General features: G+C 43.9%; 1 protein-coding gene across 2 annotated transcripts in view; it reads left to right on the top strand.

Moving 5' to 3' along the window:
- The window catches only part of FGFRL1 (fibroblast growth factor receptor like 1), a 202,105-nt gene that overhangs the window by 92,289 nt on the left and 84,761 nt on the right, over window positions 1-25,055 (top strand). For both annotated transcript variants that reach the window (XM_066620920.1, XM_066620919.1), the window contains exon 3: window positions 3,247-3,519. In XM_066620920.1, the coding sequence (XP_066477017.1) occupies window positions 3,247-3,519 (273 nt within the window). The remainder of the gene's footprint in view (window positions 1-3,246; window positions 3,520-25,055) is intronic.

Here is a 25,055-nt window from a genome sequence, read left to right on the forward strand (position 1 = left end):
ATGCAAATATTTTAAAATGTAAGTGTAATAAATTATGGCTTCACTCAGTCATAAATCAATGTATTTTTATGCCTAAGTTGAGCAATTGTATTTATTGAACTTATGTATTTATGTTCTGGAGGTATTTGAAGTATAAATATGAAACTGTAATTAAATGAATGATTAAAAATTGTCTTTCCTCTTGGCAATCTGAATCATGATTTAATCAAAATCAGTCCACCCTGACAAGTAGAAATAAACCAAAAAAAACCACTCCAGCTTTCCTGAGATCGTCATCAGTATACTTTAAATGCAGTCTTAAAATTTATGCCATCCCAAAAAAGTGAGTCTGCCTGGGGCCCCCGAAAGGGTTTAGGGTGAAGAGTAGAGGAGAAAAAGACAACTGTATATTTTTAAAGTGACAGATTCAGCAGGATAGCAAGTGGAATTTCTTTTCTGCTATGATATCCTCTAAAAGAGGAACCACTGCAGCGGGATCTAAACCGAAGATCGCCCAGCTGTTCAACAAGACAGGTGTACGACCTCTCTTTTTTATAACATACAGAATGGAGATTCCAGTTGCTTATAGTTTTAGGCAAGGGAAATAAATTGGCACGTTTGTGTATGTATGAGCTAAATATCTGCGCAAATAAAATTGGTCATAAATGCTTTGCTAATGATATTCCTATGAATTACATCAATTTATAGAATGTTAATGCACAAGATGTCCACAACTGATGTATCAGTTCTCCTGGGACACATAAGCCAGCAGAAAATGATCTTGTGCAAGCCCCATTTAAATGAATGGGATCAATGTAGGACCACTGCTGAGCTCATTTATGTTTGAGAGTTGGGGATAATATACCAGGTCATAACATGGTCAGATTGCCAGCGCTTGAACCTTCCTACATGTTTGTGGGCATAACTGATCTCAAAGGACAGTACGAACAAATGAAACCCTTCTCTCAACCTTTGCAGCTTCATAGCCTATATAGGGCCCAATCCAAGGCAGCCACAGGTGGCACCGCAGGAGAATAGGACTTATGTCCCCTTCCCCCGGGTAAAGGGAGTAGCCTTGCCTGCCGGTGCTTTCCTCTCCACTGCTTGGCACAATGTTTGTGACAATGCGCGCCAGTGGTAAGCCGGCACACTGAGCTCAGGATTGGGCTCATAGTCTTTTCAATTAAAGACTTTAGTTCTATGATGTTTCAACCTCCACTTTCATTGTGTTTTACTGTGAGGGAATCATTAAAGGGCGTTAGAGTTGCTAAAATCACGTTTAAAATGAATAAGAAAAAAGGAGACATATCCGAGAGAGAGAGAGAGGGGGGGGGGAGATCTTGTAAACTCTTGTTTTCAAAGCATAGTAGAAATTTATAATTATACAAGAATTAAGAACGTGTTAGTCACTCAGTACCTTTTCTCATAGTCTAAGAGCTGTGAAGGAAAATAGTTTATGATGGGAATTAACATTTATCATCATAGTAGACTCTAGATGTCATCCCTGTATGATGTATCTCTCTACTATAAAAGCAGTTTTGAATACCATTTCATATTTTTACATTAAACTGCAATCAATATCAAATAGATCTCATTTTTAAAAATTGTAACTTAAACAGGGTCTGCCTGACCTCAACACAAGTTTGTAAAGCACTTTTTATAAGTGTAGGAATGTTATGGCAGAGGACTAACTCTGGACAGACTTTAAAAACTCTGTATTCTCAGATTTTTAGTTGCAGTCAATGAGTATCTTTGCAATCTAAACTGGTTTGGTATATTCAGTTTTACTGAATATTTAAATTTAGTTGTATGATAGTTATAACTACATTTTCGCAGTATGGAAGAATTCTATTTCAGTCTTTAAAGGGGTTAGCGTACATCTCTGAGGTTAAATAATTCAATGCATTTTAAAAATAGTCCTGAAGAAGGTCCTGTGGTCTTTTCTCCTCTAATAATATTAGTTCATGGATACCCTAAAGCTCAAGATTTGAGACCTCCATAGGCTGCAAACCAATAAACACTTACCTAGGCTTAAATCCTATTAAATTTAATGGGGTTCATTTCTGAGTACGCACAATAGTTTGCCATGCATGTTGAAAGACCAGTGTGGTTGTTTGTGCAAAGTGCTCTTGTTCACCAAGTGCCCTTTCCATCACCAAGCTTCCCTTTGAGCGACCAGAGAGGCATAGCCCCATGCCCTTTCTGATCTGAGCTGTAAATTTCCCTGACAGTAATTTGTATGCTGGGGTGGATGGGTTTTTTCGGATCTGCTACATTCCTATACATTATGGCAGAGGTTTCCAAACTGGGAAGCCTCTTTAAGGGGTGGAGCGATGGTGACAGAAGCAAGGCAATCCTCATGGTTGCACCTTTGCCGGGGACAAAAGGGTTGCTTTTCTACTTATCCCTGGCAACGCTGGCCCTCCAGAGTGTGCATGGAGTCCACAACCCCCTCTGCAGGTCTCCTCAGAGCTAAAAAATGCAATTGTGATTCACTCCCAGTTTCACCATCGCAAAATGGAATAGATTTGAGATAGCATTTTTTAACTGTTCTGAGTTTTGGGGAGCCCTGCAGAGGAGGTTGTGGGTTCCTGACAGCCTCTGGAGGGCTGGCACTGCCAAGGTGAGTAGAAAAACAGCCCTTTTGTTCCTAGTAGCGGCACGATTGTGGGAATTGTGTCGCTGCTATCGCCCTTCCCCCACAAGAGCTTATGGCACTGCTGCAATATGAGCATGAGTGCTATTCAGAGCTCAATCCTATGCATGTATACAGTACTCAGTAGTATTTGATGAGGCCTGTTTTTCATTTTTCTATTATTTATCACATTTTTCTAGCACCTTTGCTCCAAGGAGCTCAGGTTGGTGTATATAGTTCCTCCCCTTTTATCCTCCCTGTGAGGTAGGTGAGGCTTAGAGATAGTGACTAGCCCAGGGTTGCCCAGGAAGCTTCATGGCTGAGTGAGGATTTGAACCTGGCTCTTCCAGGTTTAAATTCAACTCCCAAACCACTGTTCCAGCTACGCTACTGCAGCAGCCAATGTTGCGCATCCAGATTCTCTTCTGTAGAGGAGGAGGTCTCAGAATATCTACTGTAGATCACCAGTCTACTAATGGTGGTCTGGACACTGAGGTTTCCTTTTTGGTCCTTGGCAAGAGATCATCGCTTCTTATATGTGCACAATCCATCATGAAGTGACACATTCTTTGATTAATGGCACCTTAAACTTTCAATGATAAAGTTGAATGAATTACTTTTGTGTTTTCTAGGCCCACCCAGAATTGCTGATAAAGTGACCCACCGGCAATCTGTGAGATTAGGAAGAACGATCAAGCTCCTTTGCCCAGTGGAGGGTGATCCACCTCCTCTTACTATGTGGATGAAAGATGGACGGACCATCCACAGTGGGTGGACGAGGTTCCGGGTCCTCCAGCAAGGGCTAAAGATCAAGGAAGTAGAAAGTGAAGATGCAGGAACATACATCTGCAAGGCAACCAACGGTTTTGGCAGCATGAACGTAAACTATACCCTCATTGTGATCGGTGAGTACAGCAGGAGTTCACCCTGTTCTTTGAGAGGCAAGAGCTGCCTGCAAGGCTGCTTGCAAATAGGTTCTGTAAATAATCTACCAACCTCTAGTAAAACAAGTCTGTCCCAATATTTGAGGATGGCCAAGGCTAGTTCCAGCACTGCACATCTTTGTGCTGCAGCCAGCAGCTTCCAGATAAGATTAGCCCATGTTGGTGCCAAAGGTTACAAATAAACAGGGGTGATGCAATAATCGCTGAGGCACAGATCACAGTGAATTCCACACAGGAAAGGTTGGGATGATAAGGAGAGGTCACGCTGGCCTTTGTGGTCTCTGCTAGAACATGATTGTTCTCAAAACAGTCCTTTCTCCAAACCCATGTTTCAGCATGCATAGCAGGGACACCGGGATACTATTATCATGTGGAATAACAGTAGGTGCCAGAATGATTCAACAGACTGATTGTAGGAGACCTAGGAGTTTTCCTGTTCCCATGGAGACTTTAAAAATAGGGACAGGAAGGATCTGTTCTGGTTGTGCATATCCCCGTATCATTCAGAACTTTTAAAAATGTGTCATTTGCAGTCAGAGAAGAGCATATGACCTTCTGCATTGTGTTGAGATGGAAACTCCCAAAGGCTGGCAGGTGCTAAACCACTTGCATCCAAAGATACTTGATGTGAGTGGAAAGGCAAATTTTGCTCGCGCAAGGTGGTGCCCTTCATTCCTGCCAATTCTCCTCTCCTACAACCCATCTCATGCTGCTCTAGAGCATTGGTTTTCAATCGCTGTACCATGGCACTTTGGTGTGCCGTGAGTGGTCTGCAGGTGTGAATTTGGGGGAGGGTGTTATATTAGAAGGGCCATTGGGGAAGTGAGTCCCCTGTTGGCAGTGCAGTTTGCCCTGTCAATTGTCAAAAAACATAGTGTGCCTTTTTAGTGGCACTAGTTTTAGTGCCTTCTCGGTGTGCCATGAGGTTAAAAAGGATGAAAACCTGCTGCTCTGGGGCCCCCTGTTGCTCAAGACTAAATGGGGAGGAGCAAAAGGGACTGCAGTGGGGAAGAAGTGACAGGAATGTCATCATGCATGTGTTGGTCTCTGCACACACTTTTCTGAATCTCATGCTTATCCATCTTTTGTATCAGCTCTCTTTAGGAATAATTCATCATTGAATCAACCTTTCACTGACCATGCACTTCCAGAGAATTTGGTCTATTGTGCGGGTAGATTTGGGGGAGGTTGGTGTCATTTTAATAGATTACACTTACTACTGCCACCTATATAGTACCCAATTTGTGGATAAGATTATATTCTTTCAGGATTCTTTCTGTTTTTTGAACAAGACAATCCAAACCTAATTGAAGCCTCTAAAACAGCTGTCCTATTGGAGTGGAATAGGATTCCAGTTTACCACAAGATCAAATCTTGGGAAAGCATCTTAAAACAGCAATTAATACACTGTAAGTGGAGACTAGTAGATAATTCAAGGTATTGATATACTTGAAAAAAGGTACTGTCTTGTTCCTTTGTTCTGTCTTTAGCCAATACCAGCTTAGAATAGAATAGCATTGAGTTGCCTGGCTACTGAAAAAGTGAGTGGAGGAATCCTTTTGCTCTGCCATTGGTCTGTAGGAAGGTTCCGTTCCTCCTTCCCAGGAAGAGCACTACATTAAGGAGTAGATCAGCCTGGCCCCCATCACTACAGTGATTAGTGTATGTTCCAGTAGCTCACATCCCTCTTCCTGCCTGAAAATAACTCTACTCCAACTGCCTTAGGTCTGGAGAAGTCTGCAAAAGCATTTTCCGCTGTTGGCCAGATGACTGAGGGGGCACTAGGTTTTGACTGTTGTCATAAACTTCCTTGAGGATCATTTGTTGTAGAAAGACAGGGTATAAATCTTATTTGTAATATACATTTCTGAACATCTAAGAACCTGTGGTTCTCCTTCACAGAACATTTACCGCTCGCTTGGGTAGCTTCTGCTTTCTGATACAATTCCTGATGTTGCCTCAGGCAGAGATTTCTTATTTGTCTCGATGCAATTTCTCTTTAGAGTCCATTTATATTTCTTGCCAAGGACTGCAAGTAAGCACGAGGGGGTGATTATCTGACTCTTAAAAAGATTTCAGCCTGGCTCCAGATTTTCATTGCTTACAACATAGTTTAAAAGTAGGCTCTTTTGAAATACTCTTTCTTGAAATGCAGCAAGTTTTCCTTTTCCACTTGTAAGAGATACTGGACTTTTTGCAGCTGCTGAGAGGCCTGCAATGGAATATAAATTATATAATAAAGTAAGTGACAGGTGTGGTAAGAAATGAAATCAGCCTTTCTTAAAGCCCATATTTCATAAACCTTAGGATTCTGTGGAGTAGGAGAAAAATAAATACTGTCAATTTTGGCCTCTAGGCAGATAATTCCTTCTTTCTTTCATGGCTCTTTTTTTAAACTCCCTATAAAATTCTTCTCAACAAAACATCCATCCTCCCACAGGTGAAGTAACCTATTGAGACAAATTCTCACACCCATGTTCCTCAAGGTCTTTTCTTGCTTTTATCCTACTCAGATCTATTGAAACACTTCTGCTTAGTGAATTGGCCTTTTCTGTGACAGTTGATTAATTCTTCTGCTTTTAGCAGGCTCTTCTTTCTTTAGGCCACAGGCCACTAAAATCCAAGGATCTTGCTCTAATCTGTGCCTGCAAGCACCCTGTAAGCAAACTGGCTCAAACAGACAGCATCACTTACTCTCACAGCAGAGCTTTACATGTTTTGTGGCTTCCCACAAGATTTGAGATATTAACAACTGAACTCATCTGTAATAAGAATTAGCATTTATATAATTGACAGCCCAATTCAATCCTTCTCCCCTCCCCCCCCCTTTGCTGGTGCAGCTAGGCCAAAAAGGGGATAAGTCCCCAGCGTTGGGAACTTAAGTCAGATGACTTGTACTCAAGTCGCGAAAATGTGTAATTTTGGATGACTGAAACTCAAGTACAAAAGTCTTTATCCTATATAATTATCTCTAGACCAGAAAAACAAATGCTATGTTTATTTAGTCCAAAGAAATATACAGTGGGTCCTCCCCCCCCCCCTTTGCAGGTCCCATATTCAAGCAACTGCAGATCGAAAACTGCACATTTATTCTGTGTGTGGGTGTGCATGTGTAGATGCACCTGGGGGCATGCCAGCCTTCACTGAGCAGTTGGAGGTGGGCAAGCACCTCACCTTTGCAACTCTCGTAGCATTGCAGCCTCCCCTTTCTTCGGAAGGAGGCAGGTTGAAAGAGACTTCCTAGCTCCCAGGCATTCTCCCTTTTCCCCCTTTCCATTTGGGGTGCTCATGCTAGCCATCCACCTCTTGTTATCCCTTTCTTGCTGCTCTCTGCAGCTGCCCCTTGCTAATAGGCGGTTGGCTGGCTGGTGTGCACACCCATACTTGCTCTCAGTTCCAATAGAACATTTGGAAGAGTCGGCAAAGGCGACCTCTCTGCAGATGATGGGAGGGACCCCAAAAGTTGACTCCTTGCCATTGCAAGCTTGGCTGCTCTTGTCTTCCTCCATTTGTCCCCTTGCCCTGCCCGACTAGCTACACAGCCAGTAGAGATGTTTGGATTAAAGTGAGAGGGAGAACAGAGACTTAAGGCTTGGAGAAAATGGGAGAACCATCATATGCAGGAGGAGCTTAGACTTGAGTATCCATAGATTTTGATATTCATGGGGGTCCCAGAACCAGTCACCCACACAGAGGCCCCACTGTACACAGCAGATTTATTTTCCTGGTCTACAGGTCTATAGCCTGCTTATAACAATGTCCTAAAGTCTTTTTCTTGGACAGTCTCTGAATGATCTTTTCATATTAATATTTACAACTGGTCATTCAGCAAATAATTTCAGTGTCAAAAGTAAACGGAATATATAAAGTGTAGTAACTTGGTCTTAAAAAAAAAGTTAAGACTTTGTGCAGCTACTACCTTTCGAAAGTAGTTTCTGTACAGAGCACTTCACCATTTTCTAAAGTCTGAAAGAGCCACTGCAAGTCCAGATGACTTTGGGTAAGGCTATGCCAAGGTGGACACTCCTACATGATGCAGACAAAAGCAAAAAACACGACATTACTGGGCCACTGTCACTGTTTGGGAACTGAGACTTGAAGAAGAGTGATGTGGGTAAGCAGAGCTGTGAGGGCAAAGGCTTCCGGAGCAAAGCTACCTACATGTTAAATAACTGATAGGCAATCCTGTTTGTTAGATGCCTCATTTTGCTATTGAAAATAAAAAACATGCCTACTGAGGGCAATTAGTACGAGAATATTTACCGGCCACAAAATTCCTTCAAAATAGTGTTTTTTCTGCTAAGCTGGATATTGTGTGTATTTTACGACTTGCACGTTACCCAATTGTTAGACATCAAGGCACATATCCAAAAACTGCATTAATACAATCTGTCTCTTTTAAAAAATGTCAGCCTAAGTACCCAAAGAAAGATGTGTTGGACATCGCTTTGTGTTTACTCAGCCTGCTTCTTGACGCTGCGAGTGCCAGAAAATAGTCTGCGTGCATCAAAGATTATCTGCATGAGACGTCTCTGGTGACTTCATTATTTTATGACTCAGAAATCATTTGTAGTATAAAAATGGTTAAAACACCTGGAGTGCAAAATTCAGGTGCCTCCTGCCATCTTGGAAAAAAACATGACAAATTCTTGCTTTTTCTTTTTTCTTTTAGTGTCCTAGCATATGTTTCTAAGGCTGTCAGCTACTGGCATACATTTATGACATTCTTAATATTTAGCAGGAAAGATCAAACCTTGTTTTAGAAGGATTCAGAACAATCTGAAAAAACAAACAATCCAAGAATGGGTTCCCCTTGTTCTGGTCAATGTCACAGAGCTGCTGCCTTTGTTTCAGTTGCAATGACTGATACAAAAAAAAGGAAGAGCAATGAACAGCCCATTCTTACCTGTCAGCCCAGATCATGCAGCACAACTGATGGTGTGTGTGCTGCATGCTGTGGTGAGGGGAGGCAACCAGATGGATCAGGAGAGGTAAATAAAAATCTTTTTTACTTACTTTCACTTAGGCCTCCTGGCCTATGAGTTCCCTTGAATGTAAGCCTGGTCAGGAATCAGGTTATGGAAAAGAGGATAGGATCTTGACGTGTGTGGCAGCTGTTGATATCCTCTCCTGGCCCAGCCTGATCCCCACCCCAATCCATGCCTGAATTGCCCCTGCTGCCACCTTACCTGCTCCACTGGGCAATCTGTGGGGCTTCTTGACTGCCACACTGTTGCTCACAAGCCATAGAATGGCGGAAAGGTTGGGTTGACGGCATATTGCGCCCACAGGATTGGGCCGCCATCCGCATAATGACACAACAGACAATCGTAATTTTTTAATGTTTGCAAGAAAATGTTTTCTTATAGCAAGGAATGCAATTAGGTTTGTACCATAAATTTATTGAAGTCCCAGCCCCCCCACCAAGCCCCCTCTAAGTTGTATTAATAATGTTTTTTGTGACATCTCCTTGGGGTTGAGCCCTCTACATTAACAAAAGCTATTCTGCAGGAGAACGAATGGATTGGACCCAGTGGGCCAGGTCTGCCTGTTTCCCACTTTGTCACACTTCATGGCACTTGAAATCTCTGCCCTGCAGCAGTCTCTTCACTTTGTGGAAACCTAGAAAAGAGGGATGAAAAGGAAAGATTATACCAAACTCAGGTCTTCATCCTTCTTCCCTCTAGTCTAGATAGAATGAGAACTTCCCTGGGTAGTCACACAGAAGTGGAACTGAGATCTGATTGCTTGATGTATTTGATTAAAGAAAAGTGCCTGTGTTGAACTCCTCAGTGGTGGAGACAGACTCAAGCCACAGTGTAAATATGAACACATTATTCTAAAAGTGGCAGTGCTGCAAATCAGTAGCAGCAAAGCTTGATTCCTTCATGTGTAAAGAGAACCTTAGATGTGGGCATTGGTAATGTTTACTTTCATGCCTGATCCAATGTTAAAATAATAGTGGCATTCCTTTTTCCTCTTCTTTTCTTTAACAAGACTTCCCCCCTCATTTTATATTAGCTCCCTTTGATTTTCTAGTATGTTCTACCATAGGGTTTATCAGCACATCATATGCTTGCCAACAAAAGCCCCTTAGTTTCAAACAGACTTCCTCTGTTCTCCTGCTCCCACCCTATAAAGTTGTAACATAGGAGTTAAGTTCAGAAGGTGACAACACCTGCTCACAATTTAAAGGAAATGAAAAGGTTTTTTTTCCATGGATGTAAGCATGAAATTCATATACATATGTATGTATATACAGTTTCACCAGCATACTCCATACTGTGGTAGACAAATGCAAACCAGAATTACTGCCAGTGTAAATTTAAACATATGGAGATGTTTAACCCACAATCCTTTGCAGATGCTTTTGAGTGTGTGGCTACTGCTCCATCTATGTGAGTATTAAGGTTTCTTCTTTAACTTTTGCAGGAAAGCAACACGCGGTGTCAAATGGTATGACATTCGAAGTATGTTTTTAGCTCAACCATATATAGCTTCCTTTTCATTATGTGATGAACTGAATGAGTTTCAACCAAAACATGTTCTGTAGCATGTAGCATGCATTTCTCTTCTTTAGACTGCCATGTCTTCTAGTGCAAAATAATGATTAATAGTCTCAAATGATAAGTATATTTTGAATATTAAAGGCATCTCACTGGCCTCTGTTTTTTGTTTTTGTTTTTACTGATGTCTGAAGACCATGTTTCTATTATTTACTTTTGGCAGTCAATTAAAAAGAAAGAATCAGAGGAGAGAGGTTTATCAATTTATAATATCAAGAACCCATGTACCATTTAAGCATTCCCTACCAGTTTCCTCTAACATTTATTTATCAGCAGGAGAGTTTACTAAAGACATATTCTGAACTCCCTGCTTTACCAATAATGCAGAGATATTTTGGGAATAAGGTGACAATCTTTTAGCCTGGTAATGCTTGTTTTCTCTCTCACTCATGCTCACACACTCAAATACAGCGCAATTTGGATGTTTATATATAAAAACAGTCAGATTGTGCTGAATTTCTTATTCTGCCAAGTTGCAGTGGTTCTTTGACTTTAGTTTTGTTTCTGTTGTCTGTTTTACTGCTTTTGAGTGTCCTTCCATTGTGGTTTCCATGTGAAATACTGCGGCTGTACAACTCTGAGGTTGAGAAGTTAAAACCATAGGGCACCATCATCCGCCAAACCACCTCTGCCCACCCATCGACTGGGTAGTAGTATTCTCTCTCTCTCTCTCTCTCTCTCTCTCTCTGTCAACCTGTTAAAAAAAAAAAACGTACAAGATGTTCCCATCTACAACTGTGCTGTGGTTTGCATCTGTTAAGATAAGCATTTTCCATTTTTAAGAGGAGATCTTTTACAGTGACATTCAGTGAATGACATGGGCCAGCACTTTCTTTTGTGAGAATGCCCTGGTCTTGCTCCTTTTCCAGATGTTGTTGCTTGGTTCTACCATACAATAGGAAGGCAAATAATGAAGAACAGTGTCATTGTTCGAAAATAGCTGGCGGTCCTGACATTAAAAAAAAACCCAGTAAGAAAAAAGGGAGTCAATGCTTTTCCTAAAATCCAGGGTGGACATGGATTCTTTCTCCCTCTTCCTCAATTCGCTAAGACTTTTTGAATGAGTGCTTGCTTTGGGTTTCTCTTGGTGGAAGATTGGAAGCTCATTTTCAGGTTGTAGAAAGATAAAAATGGAGAACTCTTACAGTTCTATATTTACAGCTTGCAAAAATTTTAATTTGCACTGAACTGGAATCAGGGTTGCATTTCATGAATCTTTTTTACCTCTAGCAAACTATAATTCCTTTTCTGCTGGTGTTTCACACTAATTTGTGAAAGGGTGCCATAATGTTCACAAGAGCATCACTGTTGGAGAAAAGAGAAAAAAATCATGACTCAGCCCCATCCAAGGTATAATCCTATACTTAACTAGCGCTGGCGCTGGGTGCCGTAAACATGCTGTAAAGTATGTTTATGGCACCTGGAGAGTAGGGAGTGCTGGTGCTGTGCCAGTGCTAGTCCAGTACTGGCTGGAGGAGGATGTGCTGCCACCGGGGGTGAATTCAACTGCCGAACGGTGGTGCAGCCTCTGGGGGGCCGGTGGAGGGTGAAACTAGGGCGAGGCAGGGGGAGGAATCAGGGCAGGAGGGGGTGGGACCAGCGGAGCAGTTGCAAGGAGACCCATTGCTGGGACATTCCAAAGGGGAAGGGGAAGGAAGAGAGTCCTGACGACTTACCAGCACCTGCTGGATGCAGCGGCAGCCACTGGCACTGCTACTCCAATGGGTGCCAGGAAGCATAGTGGGTTGCCCATCATCCATGCTTGACTGACAGCACGATCCTCTACATGTTTACTCAGAAATAAGTACCATTGTATTCAGTGGGGCTTACTCCTGGGGTAGTGTGTATAAGATTATGGTCTTACTGAAGCAGAATGTGAATAGAGAGACGCATTCAGATGTGCATCTGAATGTACTTCCCATTGAAAGCAGAACTGTGTTCATATTGTATTACTTTCAATGGGGTCTGCACCTAGATGTGGATATCATCAAACTGCACTGCCTTTGCCTTACATCAGTTGGATGTGGATCCCTGTCTACACTCTTTCCCAACTAGTCAGACTAGCTGAGACTGGGAAAGGGGAAGTAGCTGCAGCAGTAGTGTGGCCAGTATCCCTAGAGCAGTGTTTCCCAACTTCTTGGCACTGGGATCCACTTTTTAAAATGACACGCTTTCGGGACCCACCTAGCTTTATGGAACTAAAAAAATAGTTTCACCTCAACAGCTCAAGCCTCTGTTTTTATCCGTTTTACGAGATACTTGTACTATGGTGGGGAGGCTGCATTCTGGAGTGTTTGTTACGCTCTATGTTCATTGGATCGGGACCATTCTGGTGGCTTAGCATTCCCCTTCACCTGTCCTGTGATAAGAGAAAAGGTGTGTCTCCATACTCATGAGCAAACGTGCATCTGTTGATCTCTTTCCATAGGGCTTAATACGTTTGTTAGCGTGGGGGGGACGGGACGGGACGGGACTTCCTTATCAGATCAGGACCATTCTGGTGGCTCTGGGTTCCTCTCAGCCTGCTTTTTGAAACAGACTGAGGCATGTGCACCTACTCATGAGTAAACATGCAGTGTGGCTCAGTTCCAGTTTCCATTGAACTCCATGCATTTTCCTTGGCAGATACCAGCTTGTCAGTTTCACGAGGCACCAACAATCAGGTTGCGACCCACTGGTGGGTCCCAACCCACAGTTTGGGAAACACTGCCCTACAGGTGTTTGTTCAGTAAGATTTGATCACAGCATAAGACTTACTGAGCACAATGGGCTCACTTCTGAGTAAAATAAACATTGTTTTCAAACACCTCTACTTATCCCTTTCCTGGCCTTAATCCGTCTTCCTGGGTCCACTCAGACTTGTGCCAGCAAAATCTCAGATGCAAGTTTGAGTAGATCCACTCAGGCAGCAGAGGCTTACCCCTGGGAAAGGAAACAAATGTTCCCTTTCCTGGAGGGGACCTCTATGGCTGCACCTCCCCCCACCCCGCAGGATGCAGCATACACTCTTGTGTGCAGGTGCAATAGTGGGGGGTTGATAGTATTGGGCTGTGAGTTTTCTTTCAGCTGTTGCTAGATGGCACTCGTTCCAGTGGAAAGCCATTTGCTTTTATTTCAGTGAGGAACATTTTCTCTTGCTTGATTTTTGCTAAAGGCTAGGGTCACCACTTCCTCTTGAAGTTATTGAGAGGAAGACCATTCTTCTCCTCACTAGCAGGTGGTAGAGAAGGGTGCAAGGAAAGAGGTTGGTTCCACTTCCCCTACAGTGTGTAATTCCCTGACCTTGCTCTGGCTAAAGAAATTCTAGGAATCTCTCAGAGCAGAGAAACGGCGCCTCAGCAATCCCTAGCATGGCCTACTGTTTGTGCCGTGTTTGTTTGCAGTGTCTCCTGACAACTGCAAGCCTACTTTGGCCGGTTCAGGTAGCCATGATGTGCTTTGGTCTGTTCTATTTATTTATGTCAAATACTTCTTTGCCATGTTTTGCCTTTGCCATTAAAGAGACCACCAGTGAAATGTACAATATAAGAACGAGAGCAGTTCAGGGAAAACACTGATTGGGTTACAATTCTGGATAAAATATTGCTTGGAATTTTCCAGCATGATGTGAAGGATTCCCTTTGTTTCTCAGTGGATTTAAATATTTGTAGCTGCCATTAGGTGAAGGCAAAGTCAGGGAGGTTTCAAAAGTCCTGGTAGTCTTGAATGTGAAGGTTAAAAATCCCAGTCTTTGTTTTATTCTTAGGGCACAATCCTAACTGCGCCCAAGGCCAGTGCACGTCCCATGCGCCGGTTTGGGAGGGTTGCATATGTGCCATAAAACATGTTTGCGCCTCTTCAGGTGTCAGCTGGGCTGGTGCAGGGACATGTGTCAGCCTTTGGAGGCTGCATCCAGTCTCCACTGTGTTGACCGAAGGCAAGTCCTCACTGGCCAAGCTTGACTGGCGCAGCAATCTGGGGGGGAGCATGTGGAGGGTGGGGAGGAGGCGTTTTGGTGTGAGTGGGCCTTTGGGTAGGCGGTTGGAGAGCAGGGAATGGGGCCAGGACCCAGTAGCTATGTCACATCCCGATCCCATTCGTGGGCAGCGCGGAGCAGCTTGAGGCTGCCCGATTCTACCTCTTTAGGTGGCGCAGATCCAAGGAGACCCACTGGGGCTGCAGCGGCACTCCCTGGGGTTAGGGGAAGCAATTCCCCTTGCCTCAGGTCGAGCTACTTGCAGCCTGAAACTTGTGCAGGATACAGGGCAGGCCTGCCAGCTTCCTAGTTCCAGCGCTAGTTAGGATTGCACTGGCCAAATTATATGCCTGAAATTTGAATGGATTGTCAAAATATCCACTTCTGACAGACCCCTCCCCCCAAAAAACTTTGTTGTATTTGTATAATTTTATGTGCGCATAAAGGGATGTTGTCTGATGGGCCAGGTAGCTCCGCCAGCTATTTCCCTGGTGTCCAAGGCAACACTGCTGGTATGCAGCAATCAATCATGTAGCAGCATGCCAGTGACCCTCCCATTTTAGCCATGCATGGAAAGACCCAATCCACCTGTGACAACAGAGATATGCCCCTGTAACATCAGCCTACGTGACCATGTACATCAAGCACAACATGCCACTTGCAAGGACATCACAGCACCCTCCACAGTAGTAATCACTGTGGAACAGGCAATAAAAGTTGGGCAGCCCAATCCTATCCGGCCCACATCCAAGGCAGGATTGTGGCCAACAGCGGCTCAGCCTTACCCTTACTGTGGATAAATCAGCAGCAACCCCAGTGGGTCTTCTTGGATCTGTGCCACCTCATATATCTTCCATGATGGTCATGCCAATGGTATTCTGATTACTGCCTGCTGCTTCGTTGCCCCTCCGTCATGGGAAAACCACTTTTTCAGTCTTCCTGCACCTTAACACCCCCCTCCTCCCTCCACGAAGATATTGCAGGAGATGATGTTGACCTATGCAAAACCTATACTGCAAACCTTATACTATTATTTTCAGAATCCACCATGTACAGCAATTCCTTGGATCATTTTGATCTAGCAGAAAGCAAAAAAATACAGCTGCTGGGACTATCTGGGAATAAGAATTTCTGATGCGTTTTAATCTTCATACAGAACAAACTGAGTTTGTCCAAACCTTCATAGCTGATAGGTCTGCATAAAAATATTCCCTTGCAAAAATATTATATTGAAGTATATTTGGAGTAATCATCAAGGAAATACATCAGTCCTCGCAGCCTTCTTTTTCTTTTTTTACTTTGTCCTAGATTGCAGCAGCTTTCATCTATCATTTTGATCTGCTCTCCTTTGATGATGATGTTGACAGGGAGCTTGGGATGTGAAAGTCACAACACATACATTGGATACCTGCCCTTTATGGCTGGTTAAGACCAGCTGACTGGGCCCTTGATCACAATTGTTAATACCTCTTTGAATTGGTTCAGTTCCCTTGGATTTTGAACCAGACAGAGGTCTGCTCACTGCTGAAAAACCTTTTATGAGAAAGGAAGAGGTGACCGATTTTTCAACCAGTATCCAACTGTTTTCAGATGAACCAACTCCAGCTTTTCCTTGATGGCATATCCTTTTGTGGCTGTTTTCAGTCTGGCTTCTGTTCTGGTTATGGGACTGAGATGGCTGTAACAATCATCTAGAAACTGATCATCTGAAAGTTGACAAGGGGAACATGTCTTGTTAATTCTGCTGGCCCTGTTAGTGGCCTCTGACATTGTAGACCAGTGTGTTTCAACCTGTGTGCCATGGCACATTGGTGTACCATGAATGATCTGCAGGTGTACTGTGGGAGTTTGGGGGAGGGTAATTTATTAGGAGGGCCACTGGGGGATGTGAAACTCCTCACTGGCAGTATGGTGTGCCTTGTCAACTGTCAAAAAACTGATGGTGTGCCCTGAAAATTGTAGTGCCTTGTCATTGTACAGTGAGATGAAAAAGGTTGAAAATTGCTGTCCTAGTTTCTCGCAAATTTTTTTTATTCTGCTACTTCTTAAGTATCCAGTTGACGGCAGTAATATATCACAAACTGTTCTTTTTTGTCGGAGGGAACATTGTCTTCTTGAAATGTTAATACTGGCTCCCTCTCCAGTATCCTCTGGGAATAGGTTCCTGCTGCTACCGTGGAGATCTGAAATTGCAAATCCTACTCAAACTCCCACACCCTGTCACGCTTCTGATTCTCCTCTCTTTGTTTGCAAATGCTTTTTTTGCAAAGGGAGAGGGAGATTTTTTCTTCCTTTTGCTTTGGAACAGTAAGCAAGAAGCAGGCAGCAAGAACCTAGACTCGTAGCTGCTAGAGGACTTCCTATTAGTGTTCTCACAGTGGTGTAGCTAATGATTGTGTAGCCCTGCGGTTTTCAAACTCTCCGGGAGTTGGAATCCCGTAGTAAGTCTTTGCAGGGGCGGAGGGGGGGAGGCAGCAGGGGCAGGGGGAAGGCAGCGATGCAATCCCCAGGATCGCATCACTCAGGGGGCTGCAGGGACTGGAGTGCACCCTCCAGTCCCTGCAGCAGCCGTCCCTGTGTGCGAGGAGCCCTGCGCGAGTGCCTGCAGGGCGCCCCACGTCAGGGAAAGGGAGAGTGGAGCGATCTGCTCTGCCTCCACAAAAGTGGAAGCAGAGCACGATCGCCACACTCTCCCTTTCCCTGACCTGGGGTGCCCTGCAGGCGCGCACACAGAGACAGCTGCTGCAGGGACTGGAGGGTGCACCCCAGTCCCTGCAGCCCCGTCAGAAGGGAAAGCGGAGTGATCGTACCCCGCTTTCGGTTGAGCGGAGCGTGATCGCTCTGCTTTTACTCTTCCTGACCTGGAGAGCCCTGCTGAAGGTTGTGCAGGGCTCCCTGCACCCCTGGGAGGCTGCAGGAGGCTTGGGCAAGTGCACCCAAGCCCCTGCAGCCCCCCTGAGCGGCACGATCCTAAGGATCGTGCCGCTGCCTTCCCCCTGTCTCCTGGCTGCCCCCACCCCTTAAGGGGGCAGAGGCCAGGACCCACAGGCTGGGGCGTCATGGCACCCCAGTTTGAATACCACTGGTGTAGCCCAATGCCAAGCTCAAAATGAAGTGGGATCATGCCTGGGTTTTTAAAAAAGTGAAAATGGGGGGAAATCTGCCTCCTACCCCCAGCAGCTCACTGCCCACTGGTTCTACTCCTCCCAGACTCCCCCCATATTAACACCTTATTGATTCCCTGCTGCATCATAATAACACCTAATTGGTGTTAGGTCACAGGTCATAGGCCCATCTAGTCCAACTTCCTGTATTTCACAGTGGCCCACCAAATGCTTCAGGGAGCACAAAAGACAGCAAGACACAACCTGCTCCTGGTGCCCTCCCCTACATCAGGCATTTTGATGTAGACTCCTTCTAAAATCAGGAGCTTGCACCTACCTATCATGACTTGTAACCCTTGATGGACTTTTTCTCCAGAAATTTGTCCAATTCCCTCTTAAAGGCATCTTCTAAGATGCCTTCACTACTTCCTCTGTAAAGGAATTCCACAGACTAAATTCCGCATTAGGTGGTATATAACATAATGGTATTATTCAAAAATACCACGGTTTTCACAATTTTGGCCGCTAGTGTCAAGCTCAGGTTGTTGCTTCCCTAAAGCTTGTTGCCTGGTGCAGTTGCAACCCCCTGCACTCCCTTAGCGACTCCCTTAGCGACTCCACTGTCTCCACTGACTCCCTTAGCGACTCCACTGTCTCCTGAAGCATTCCTCTTGCTTAGCAATGACATCATCATCACTGAGCTCCAGAGCACTCTGAAAGAGTCACATTGCTATGTAGCTTAGAAGGAACAGTGGTGGACAGTCAACCACTGTAGCTCTTGTGGTTTATGTCTCTACCCTATTGGAGCATTTATGTCTCTACCCTATTGGAGTTGTGGAGAACCTTTACCTGTATACTATCTCTCTATTAGATTGTATAAACGACCCTTATGCTGCATACTATCTGGATTCTGAGCCTTATTCCAAACTAACTGGGAGATGTCGCCTTACATTTTCTCTTGAGGAGGCCTCTGTGACTGACCCTCCACCCCAGGATGCAGCGCATTCCCTATTGGTATGGCTGCATCAGTGCTGGAATGATGGATAGGAGAGTGCTGTTAGTTTGATACCTACCGAATGTTGATCATAAACAAGGTGTATAGGAAGGCTGCTAAAGCCTAGGGAGGATGGTCAGGTGTTTGCAAAACCATTTTGTCCACAGCTGCTATTCTTCTAATGGGAGTTACTTGTAGTCTTGGAGCCTCCTCGGGAGACAAATAGGAAGAAGTGCCTGGGGCAAGGGAGTGCAGGCACAGGAAGGCTCTGATCACACCATGCCTGCCAGTATTGTGCTTTCAGTTAACTTCCATGTCCCCTCCCCACTTTTTAGTAATGGCAACCCCCTCATATTGTAACACATCTGTCATGCTACTACAACATCTAGTTTGAGCCACAGTGTGTTGAGGGTAAAGCAGGATGAGACAGGAGAGAGAGAGAGAGAGAGAGAGAGAGAGAGACTGACATATTTTGGGTTTGGTTCCATCTGGAAGCTAAAATCTCAAGTAGCTTTCCAGTGCCAGAAAAAGGGGGGCAGAGATATATATATATATATTGAATACTTAGTATTTCATAGAGCATCTTTTTTTTTTCTTACAATAGCTGGCAAAACACAAGATTTTAATGTGAGTCTGGCAGATTGATTTACAAAGCACTCTTACAGATCCTTGCTGCTCCAGCATACCAGAATGTGACAATTAAAGCCAACATCTGGAATTCATTGGTGGAGCAGATCCTAAGTAAACATTAAATCAATGTTGATTTCCTCAGTGCTGGATTTCCTCTAGCTACCACAGCTTAACTAGTGTTGTCCTGTCAGATAGAACTAATGATAAAAGCAGAGCCAGTATAGAAGCAGCAACCCAGCCTGTTTGCTCCATCGTCCTATAACCATCTGTGTCTTCAATTTTTGTTTTATAAGGTGCAGCACAAATAGATATATGCAATGGATCAAAGATATCCTGACTAGATATGACAGTTGACTGGATTGAATGTTCATTTGGCACCAGAATGGTGTATTTGCTAGTTTCCTGAGACTGGATCTCACCTTGCTCTGGTCAGGTTTGAATTACAGAATCATGTGAGCAGTTTCTCCCACAGTGCTTCTGCCTCTTAGGATGGTGTGATGCTGATCTAGGAATATCCCATATGCAGGGGTGGTGTTGGGGTTGGCCAGTTGGGCACTGGCTGAAGGTCAACACGCATCAGTGACCACACCTGGCTGGGCCAACCCTGGAACCTTCATTACTGCTGCCAGTGGTAGCAACCCTTTGCCAACACTGCTCACATAATCTTCCCATCTCGTAATATTGTTCTAATGTTTTGTAATTATATTTGATCTAGCCATTGTAAAGTGTTGCTCTACACTGCTCTGGTGAAACATCACATCAGGCCTGAGGTTTGGTTCATATGTTGTTTCCAACCTTCTTCAGTTATTCAGGCTGATTCTAGTTAAAGCAGATATGAGCTGCACACCTTACACTGAACTATACCCCCTACTCACCTCAAATTCAGCATTGGTGTGCAGAGGCAAGTGTTGAAGTCTGAGTGAGTCCCCCCCCCCAACATCCTGGCTGGCTGGGGTTCTAGAATGCAGGGAGAAACTTTCCATGGGTTCAGGTCGTCTCCGGAGACAAGCAGGGAATATGACCATGGACCACATCTGTGTGGTTGAATTGAGCCTATATAGTGGAGAAGGATGAACGTAGTATCTCATTTTGCTTTGCCGTGAAACTTTCTGCTTTGTATTTCAGAACTTCAGTACAGGATGCCTAGCCTGGAGGTCTTGCCATAAGCTCATGATCACTCAGTGATGTTAATAGGCAGGAGATTTGGGACAGACAAAAGAAGGTCTTTACGCTTTCTTCACTTGACTGTTGAACTTTACTGTCTCAGGTAGATGGTATCTAAGAAGGGAATTAAATTGATGAAGAAAGGCCATGGTTATTAACTAGAACCTCTACATTCAGAGACAGTGTACCTCTGAATGCTAGTTGCTCAGGGCAAAGAAGGCTGCAGTTTGTTGCTTTCATGCCCTCCTTATGGGATTCTGCTTGCCCACTGCTGGTATTTGAATGCAAAAGATGGTCTTCTGGTCTGATACAGCAGGGCTGCTCTTACTGATGATGGAGTCAAGGGTCACTGAAGAAACTGGCTCTTAGAAGGCTAAAACTTTGTTTTCTTTTTATAAGGGATGATGAAACCTTTCAGATTTTGATTTACTTCTTTCAGTAGAGAAAGGGGAAAGTGAGGATGGGAAAAACATACAATGAAGAAGGAATGCAAGGTCAGAGATAAGAACATTTTTTTTCAAGGCTTAGCTTAGTTGACATTGTTTTCAGGCCTATATATCTTTCTGCTAAGTTATGTGAATGGCCAAGATCCAAGATAGCTTTGCATTTTAAAGAAAAGACATGTAGACATTTTGGGAATCAATAAAATACCACAAGATGTGATACCCTTCAAAATCTTTGCCACATTATAAGCAGAGGCCAAAGGAACATATAGCACAAGGCATAGAATTTGCCCTTTTTGGTCATCAAGCCAAAGCCATGGTCATTTGCCAAACAGATTCCCCGGTACATCCTGTTCCTGCTCAAGGATAGGAACAGGAAGTGTGGAACAGGAAACTTGTTTGGCCATTGTTTGGTTCCAGTGATCCAGAGCACCATGACCAGGTAAAAGCCAAACCAGCACGTATACTCCTGCATGTCTTCTGTTCTAAGAATAGGGGGGATTGGTGGGGAAGGGGCAGGGATGAATGATCCTTGCCTACCCCTGCCATTCTAAGGTGGGGTGGAGTTAAGCTTCACTCATTTTTCTTGCAAAGGGATTGGCATGACAAGTGGGGCGGGGGAGTGAAAATGTTGTCTGCTATAAGGCAAAGATCTGGTTCCAGAGAATCTCTGGTTACTTTGTTAAAAATTATTCTAAAAATGGTTTTTAAAGGTGGAAGAAGTGATTACGTTGTCCAAGAGGGAATTTCTTTAAGCAAAGTATAAGAGACACTAGAAAGGGGCAGTTCCTTTTTCGTATCATCTAATAAACAGAAATAATGATCATTTCAAGTATATAATCCTAACATGGCTGAAGCTGAGTGTTGCTACTCTTAACTAATTCTGCACATGACTGGATGCCAGCATGTGGTCTATGAGCAGAGTCTTCCTGTAAATATTTAAGTAAGAGTCAATTCCAAGGTAGCATTTCTTACCCAGGAAATTTTTTTTTGAATGAGTTGTATAGAAGCATACAACAAAAAAATTTTCCAGAGTGTGCTATCCATCCAATTTATTAGGAGGCGAGTTGGATTCTAGATTCTAGGCAAACTGGATTCTTGACTCTAGATTCTGAATTATAGATTCATGCAGCTCTGATAGATCAATTTTGGATGCTATAGAGTAGCATTTCTCAAAGTGTGCTTGCACCTAGAAGCCCTCGGGCTCATAAGAACATAAGAACAGCCCCACTGGATCAGGCCATAGGCCCATCTAGTCCAGCTGTATCTCACAGCGGCCCACTAAATGCCCCAGGGAGCACACCAGGTAACAAGAGACCTGCATCCTGGTGCCCTCCCTTGCATTGGCGTTCTGACATAGCCCATTTCTAAAATCAGGAGGTTTCACATACACATCATGGCTTGTAACCCATAATGGATTTTTCCTCCAGAAACTTGTCCAATCCCCTTTTAAAGGTATCCAGGCCAAATGCATCCAATCCCCTTTTAAAGGCATCCAGGCCAGATGCCGTCACCACATTTTGCGGCAAGGAGTTCCACAGACTGACCACACGCTGAGAAAAGAAATATTTTCTTTTGTCTGTCCTAACCCTCCCAACACTCAATTTTAGTGAATGTCCCCTGGTTCTGGTGTTATGTGAGAGTGTAAAGAGCATCTCTCTATCCACTATATCCTTCCCATTTTGTATGTCTCAATCATGTCCCCCCTCAGGAGTCTCTTTTCTAGGCTGAAGAGGCCCAAACGCCGTAGCCTTTCCTCATAAGGAAGGTGCCCCAGACCAGTAATCATCTTAGTCGCTCTCTTTTGTACCTTTTCCATTTCCACTATGTCTTTTTTGAGATGTGGCGACCAGAACTGGACACAATACTCCAGGTGTGGCCTTACCATCGATTTGTACAACGGCATTATAATATTAGCCGTTTTGTTCTCAATACCTTTTCTAATGATCCCAAGCATAGAATTGGCCTCCTTTACTGCTGCTGCACATTGGGTCAACACTTTCAACGACATGTTCACCACCACCCCAAGATCTCTCTCCTGATCTGTCACAGACAGCTCAGAACCCATCAGCCTAAATCTAAAGTTTTGATTTTTTGCCCCAATGTGCATGACTTCACACTTACTTACATTGAAACGCATCTGCCATTTTGTTGCCCATTCTGCCAGTTTGGAGAGATCCTTCTGGAGCTCCTCACAATCATGTCTGGTCTTCACCACTCGGAAAAGTTTGGTGTCATCTGCAAACATAGCCACCTCACTGCTCACCCCTGTCTCCAGGTCATTTATGAAGAGGTTGAAAAGCACCAGTCCCAGGACAGATACTTGGAGCACACCGCTTTTCACCTCTCTCCATTGTGAAAATTGCCCATTGACACCCACTCTCTGTTTCCTGGTCTTCAACCAGGTCTCCCTTCAACACCTTCAAGGACTCCATGAGCATATCATAAGTGGCTCCCATCTGCTTGGTGCTGCACCACTACACACATGCGCCAGCATTCTGGGGCTCCCTGAGACTGCACATGCACTGATAAGGGTCCCGATACTCCATTTAGGAGTGTAAAGGACTTTCTCTGGAGCCCTTTACAGTATTTCTCCATTACTGCAGGCAAGCCCTAGTTTCTTTGCTGCCATTTCTTTTCACTTAAAAAAATTTGCCATTTAAAAAAACCAAACAAAAACACTTACCACAGGCCCTGCAGTTGTTTTACAGGTTATTCAGCAGTGTGGGGCTCCCTTTCTTTCCATGTCCAAACACAAGCACATCTGAGGAAAAGAACAGCGCCATTGTGCAAGCCCAAAAGAAACACTGGTTAAGAAAATGTGAGGAATTTTTAAGCCATGATATGTTTGGACTAGGGAGTAAGGGACCTTCAGGAATGCAGGCTATGGTTCCAAAAATATTCCCTGCAATAGTGCTCTTGGTCAGTAACTGTTATTTTTATTGGCCCATCGACCCCCTTAAGTGGCAGTGATGTCATTCCCTCTCCTATTGGAGGGGGGGGAGTACAAAGAATGTTCTGTGGTTTTCCAGAGGGGAGAGTGGGCAGCTCAGCCAGATGACTTATGTTATCTTAAAATTCATTTCTTTTAAAAAAAAGAAAACAAAACAAAACTGGCATACTGAAATCTGCTTTCACTTACCAAAAAACCAAAACTCCACAGATGCCCTTTTCTGCACTGCTTCCTGCCTTTCCCCATCTTTGAACGGTCTACCTGTTTTTCAGTCTTGAATCTCCACTACAGTACTTTCATCTTAAGGCATGTGCCCACAGACATGCATTCCATTTAAGCATGATAGAATCAGCAGCCTCCCCTAGATGTAACAACAGCAAATAATCAGTAACAAAAATGAGACAAACTCATTTCCTCTACAGAAGCAGACTGGTCTTGAGGGGATACAGAACTGGGCTAAATGCCAGAATTCTGTCTTGGCTTTCTAGAGGATCTTTCGCTGATAAGTTCTGATGCACTCATCTGTAGGGATGCCAATATAGTTGCTTCTCTCTCAGAAATATTCTGGGATTTCTGTTTTAAAAAGGAAAGAAGGGAAGCAGCCTGAAATGTTTGTTTGCCTGACCCGTCAAAGAGTTAGCAAGAGCACTGGGACCAAAGTCCTGGAGTTAGGAAATGCTCCAGTGCATGTCTGAATGTCTCAATATGACACTCTTGCTCATTGATGGTTGAGGAAAAGGAAGAGCCTGACTATAAAACACATCAGTGTCTTTTACAGATTGTTTCTACAGCTGTTGAAATGCAATGTTGCAAAGACCAGGACCAGGGCGCACGTGCAGCCCACACTCTCCCACCTTGCTAGTCTTTATAAACTCCAGGCGTTGCTGACAGTTATATACTCAGCAGGAAATTGTAAAAGGTGTCAAGTTTTCCACTTTAATTCTCAGAACACCTTGGGGGCTCATTTCCAAGGAAGTGCCATTGAGAAGGGCCCACTTCCGGAATTGGAATGATTTACCAGGTACCTTTTCTCTTCGCCCTTCCCCCCCTTTATCCCATGTTTGGATAGGAGCATGAAAAGATGTGGCATGACTGTGTCGATAGAACTGAAAACAAAAATGTTGATGTGCAGATTTTGATTTCCTTCTGTTCCAAACAAGACCAGTATTATCCTCTCCTGTATCAGAGGGCTTAAAGGTAATATCCAGGATGCTTTATGACAAGGGGTTCTTGACTGCTCAGGTCATTTTTGTCACACACCCCCAAGTACAGTAACTGATATTTCCACCATGAACACAACATCTCCGTAAAACTAAAGCGATTGGCCTTATTTTTCTCCTTCACACAACTGATATTGTTCTGTTGTATCAGCAGTAAGTGAACAGAGCTTTGTATCCGTAGCTTGTAAGTCCTGTTCCACCCCACAGTTTTTGCCCTGGATTGGCATTTGTAACTGATGTTGGAAACACCTGATGGTCTTTATTTACAAATAAATGTATTGGAGCTTGTTTGTTTATTGGATTTGTAACCCACCTTTCTCCCCAAAGGGCACCCAAGGCTGCTAACAGCAGTCAGCATATAAAATACATAATACAAAAGGTAATAAAACACAGATTAAAAACTATAAAAACCACAATAAAAACATGCAATATAAAAAAACAAGGCAACCAGCAATAAAACATGTCAGT

Source organism: Tiliqua scincoides, chromosome 3 (genome assembly GCF_035046505.1).
Source record: "Tiliqua scincoides isolate rTilSci1 chromosome 3, rTilSci1.hap2, whole genome shotgun sequence".
Classification (NCBI taxonomy): Eukaryota; Metazoa; Chordata; class Lepidosauria; order Squamata; family Scincidae; genus Tiliqua; species Tiliqua scincoides.